At 37.6% G+C, this 5,002-nt stretch overlaps 1 protein-coding gene across 2 annotated transcripts in view; it reads left to right on the top strand.

Annotated features, from left to right (window-relative positions):
- The first annotated feature begins 4,119 nt into the window (after positions 1-4,119).
- The window catches only part of LOC131960726 (uncharacterized), a 6,429-nt gene continuing 5,546 nt past the window's right edge, over positions 4,120-5,002 (top strand). For both annotated transcript variants that reach the window (XM_059326000.1, XM_059325998.1), the window contains exon 1: positions 4,120-4,325. In XM_059326000.1, coding sequence (XP_059181983.1) covers positions 4,147-4,325 — 179 coding nt within the window. In that variant the 5' untranslated portion in view covers positions 4,120-4,146. The remainder of the gene's footprint in view (positions 4,326-5,002) is intronic.

Raw genomic sequence — 5,002 nt, 5'->3', positions numbered from 1 at the left:
TTATCAATCCCTCTTCAATGACCATGATCATTTTTGGAGAAATTCTGAGATTATAATGGGTGTGTATTGCACGGAATGTTCATGTCACAGTGTGTGACATCATCGCCAGAGTGTAGAGGGAGAGAAAAAACTGTCAAAAAATAAATTTGAAAACTGCGCTCCAGGCCGCAAATTCCACTCTACAGAAATAATTTATACATAGAAACGTAGGAAAATTTGTCTTCTCCCTCACAATCCTCTGGTAAAGCTGTCAGAGTTATAGTTTGGGCGTAGGACGTATAGATGCGCCACCAACACGCACCAACAGCCTCATTGGCTCCCATATTAAAAATGAAGGAAGATTTCTGTAGAAAAGCATATTTAACAGTTTTTCAGATCGCTCTTACAAAGCTATTTCTTCATTTTTCTTCACAAAAAACATATGTAGACGTTCAGGAAGAACTCAGGACGCTCAAAGTGAAGTCGGATCAATGATAGGTATTATGGTTTTGCCAAAAATGCTTTCTGTTCGAGGCCAGAAATTCCAGTCTGTTCACCTCTGGCTGCTGTCACTGTTCCGGAACATTCTACAGCGGCAGTTAATTCTGTTGATTGCTCTGCTCTGATTGGTCGACCCCAAAGCCTTTGATCCTTTGATGTGATTACAATTACAGATACACGCACGCACACTCCTCAAGAAAGACATGTTTCACACACACACACACACACACACATTTTGAGGTTAAAGGTCATAGGTTGCTGTATAAATAAATACTTGAAAAGGGATGCTTGTTGTAGGTGTGCTCCTTGTATATAATATAGCATCATAACATTGTTTGAAATCTCTGAAGAATCTCATCATAGTGTACACACACTGGCAGTAGCCCCCGTGGCCCTTTCAGAATTTACCCAGAGGAAATTTTCTAGTTGTTTATTTTTGTCTTTTAGACTTGTGCATGGATGTAAATATGTGTATTCTAAAATAATAATAATGAAATTATATGTTGAAATTTGTAATGAGTTGATTGATTAATTGAATAAAAGGACTGATTAAAAGGTATTTTCAGCCATGATTATAAACAGCAGGAAAGCAGGCTTTTGTTTTAAAATTCTATGTAGAAACAACAGAGTTAACATTTTAAAGAAGATTTTAATTCATGTTGGAAAATTGTTCAATTATGATCTAATGCTATTAAATGTAATCAGTGTGATATTTTTTGTTTTTTCTATATTTGTTTTTAGCAATGTAAGTAAAACAGATGTTGCACTTATTGATTCAGAACATTTTGCCTTGTGTTTGTCATTAAACTTATGTAATTCATTGATACTGATGTTTGATTTAAAAAAATACAAATAAAGCTTTTCTTTCAAAATGAAATCTGGGTTACTTCTAGCAAAAACAATCTACACTTCTGACTTTAAAGACTTGAGACCTGTACTATATGTTTTTTTAAAAAGGTATATTTTATGTGACAAACGTTTTCCAAAGCATTTATATTTATGATATGAGGACTTTTTACTTTAGTGCCGGATTTATAGATGGTTTGTGAATGGAGGCCTTTAAAAAGCCCATTAGGCTTTAATACATTGCAGCATATAGCTCCTGGGACAAAGTTGAACATGGAAATGCCAAATGGGGCTTATATTAATGTTATGAACCCTTAAATATCTTAATAGGATTGGTTAATTAATTATTTAAGTCATGTTTAGTAGATATTTTTGACCAGAACAACTTCAGTTGACCTGGGTACACTTTTTAAATTGAAATGTTGAAACTGAATGGGCTTCTATAGATTTTAATGAAATGTGTATTCATGTACATTTTAAAATGTCTATAAAGGTTGTTCTGTATAGATCTATAAATACAATGGATGTTAGACAGCTTTTATCACTCAATAGTTAAACAAGTATAACAGTTATATATAAGGAAATGTATGAAAGCTTACAGTAATCACTAATAAATATGCTCCTAACAGTTCACATGATTTGATCTTTTCAGTTGGGTATTTTGGATTTGGTTTCCAACAAGTCATCACATTTCTGTTCCCTTTGTGCAGGTTTCACTTTTACTTCACAGATGAGAGGGGAATTGCTTGTTAAAAGCATGTGAAGTGCTTTTACAGGAAATGCAGGTTCCTTATAAGGTGACAGACGCCACCACAGTCAGACGACTCTGCACATAATTATTGTCTGCACTGTGGCTGACACTTTGACTTTATGACTTGTTAAGGATGAGATGTAGAAACCAGACTGAATCTGTTTTTATGAACTGATCTGATGCTTCGGCCCTGTGATCACATGGAGTCAACCTCAATGAGGAACCTGGGCTTCAAAACAAGAAAGAATAACAGTTCAAAACTAACCGATGGGAAATTAAATTTATGGTTTGTATAAAACACAAGTAAGGTTTTAAGAGGGGGGGAGGGGCCGATTAAAAAAAGAAGATGAAGTCAAGTAAAAGGCAACTTTTAGTGTAATAAACCAAGTGTCATATTGAATAGTTTTACTATATTTATCATATTTCTTCATTCATATACAATATGTGCAGTTTATGCATATGAAGAAAGATGTAAGAAGATTTCTAATGAGGCAGAAACTGTATTTTTGGCAAAATTTTATCCGAAAAGCGATCTGCCTGAGAACAGAGGAGATAGCTAGTGATCTGACAAGGCAGCAGAGGTGGGACCAAGTCATTGTTTTGCAAGTCCCAAGTAAGTCTCAAGTCTTTGCCCTCAAGTCCCAAGTCAAGTCCCAAGTCCTACAGTTTGAGTTTCGCCCTTGCCTTCGATGAACGATGGAGCAATTCTTACCTATTTTTTCTTCAAATAATATGTCATTGTACACAAAAGGAACCCAGAATGTGTACATTGTATGATAGTTTAAATGTGCAATAAAAGCTTGTGTTTATAAAATAAAAGATCATTCAAAAATTAAAAATTAAAAAAAGAGTGATTGTGCACAAAAATGAGAAATGTCATTGTCGTACAAAAATATTTGTTATTGTTGGTAAGTCTCATTGTTTCAATCAATGTATTTATATCTTCCAAATATACTTAAATGAGATTTCTAAGTAAGCTGAAATTACGGTTTTGAATGCTTGAATATCATCTTTGCCTTTTTTTTTATGTGCTGCTCTCAGGGCCGGTTATTCCTACAGGCCACCAAGGCGGCTGCCTAGGGCGCCAAATTGGCAGGGGGCGCCCCCTTGTGGCGCCCTTAAGCATACATCTTTGTTTTAACAACATTGATTAACGAAACATTTTTTAAAAAGCATGGGCAATAAAAACCTCATTGAATTAAATGAACATGCCCCAATCCATATTTCGAATGAAAATGTAATATTATATTATATAAAATATGATACGTGTATGGGTGTCGTCACTCGTCATGACGATGCAGTTGCAAGTCACAAAACACTAGAACTAGATCACGCTAACTGTCGTAGAAGGTCAACTAGCAAAATGAAAAGGACCAAACTGTCTGGTGCACAGGGGCGAAAATGAAGAAAAGAGGAGGAGGAGAAGAAAGCACAGTATAGAGGTATGTATTTTCATCTCAGACATTAGTTCTAAAGTTTAATTAAAATTGTGTTTTCTTTCACTGTTCATGGTTGACGTTTGGGGGGGCGCAAAATCTCAATATCGCCTAGGGCAGCCAATGGGCTAGAACCGGCCCTGGCTGCTCTGATTAAACATTGGCCCCTCCTTGGCCCCCAGTAAAACTGGTCTAGAACCGCCACTGATTGAGCCTATTATCCAGTAGCTGTTGTCCTTTTTTCGGGCAGTAGAAATGAAGCGGAGTGAGATGTCTTCGTTTTGTTTTTACTGTTCTTCCTGCGCAGACGTAGATCGTCTCTTGAGGAATGGAGGCGGACCCAAGTAGGAGGACCCGCCGCTTCTCGCAGCGCTGCTCTGCGGTCAGTTCGGGGTCTTCTCCGGCTCTATGGAGAAAGATTAGGTTCAAATGTTTTGTACTTGAAAAATAATAAAATCTTGGCTACCTCCAAGTGTCCTCAGCCGCTCTCAGACCGCCACCGCTGCTGATACTCTGCTGATACTTTTAGCGGAGGAGAAAGTGAAAGGAGTGAGACGTCTTCGTTGCCTTTTCTTGTGTCCTCTGCGCAGCCGCAGATCGTCTCTTCTCTCGGAGGACCCCCTGTGTGTCTGGATGAGGCTCCCCCGGCTCTCAGCGCTGCTCTGCGGTCAGTTTGGAGCCTTCTCCCGGCCCCCTCCGGGTGTCGTCAGCCGCTCTCAGACCGCCACTGCTCCGCCCCGGAGGAGGAGGAGGGAGAGTTTCGCGGCAAAATCAAGTGAGGTCACACGGACACACAGCAGCAACAGAGACAGGTAAAAACAACAAACTTCACTCCGAACGGTTAGTTTTTATTCACCTGAGTCGCTGTTTGTACCGTTAGTTAACTGTCCGCCATGTTTAAACCGCCGTCAGCAGCCGGGGTTAGCTGCTAGGTGGCTAACAGGCTGCTAACTAGCTTTAATGTGTTGATGTGATGCTGTAGCTGTTAGCTGCTAGCTGCTAGCTGTTAGCTAACGATGAGGCTCACCATTCAAAGAGCTTCTTGGTGGTTGTGGGTGTTTAGGGGGAGAAAGCAGGTCAACAATAAATGACACATAGAAGTGATGAACATCATCTTAATATATTCATATATTCATATATATATATATATATATATATATATATATATATATATATATATATATATATATATATATATATATTAGTCTTTTTTGGGGGGAAATTTTGTGTCTTTTTATTTGTTTTTTGTGTCTTTTATGTCCTTTTTGGTAATTAAGTGTCTTTTTGTGGTAATTTGTGTCTTTTTTGTGTCATTTTACATCTTTCTTGTGTCTTTTGTGTCCTTTTTGGTAATTTTGTGTCTTTTTGCTTGTTTTTTGTGTCATTTTACATCTTTCTTGTGTCTTTTGTGTCCTTTTTGGTAATTTTGTGTCTTTTTATGGTAATTTGTGTCTTTTTTGGGGGGTAATTTTGTGTCATTTTACATATT

Source organism: Centropristis striata, chromosome 22, assembly GCF_030273125.1.
Source record: "Centropristis striata isolate RG_2023a ecotype Rhode Island chromosome 22, C.striata_1.0, whole genome shotgun sequence".
NCBI classification, from domain to species: Eukaryota; Metazoa; Chordata; class Actinopteri; order Perciformes; family Serranidae; genus Centropristis; species Centropristis striata.
The sequence above is the reverse complement of the archived record's forward strand: the minus strand, read 5'-3'. Positions and strand labels throughout refer to the sequence as shown.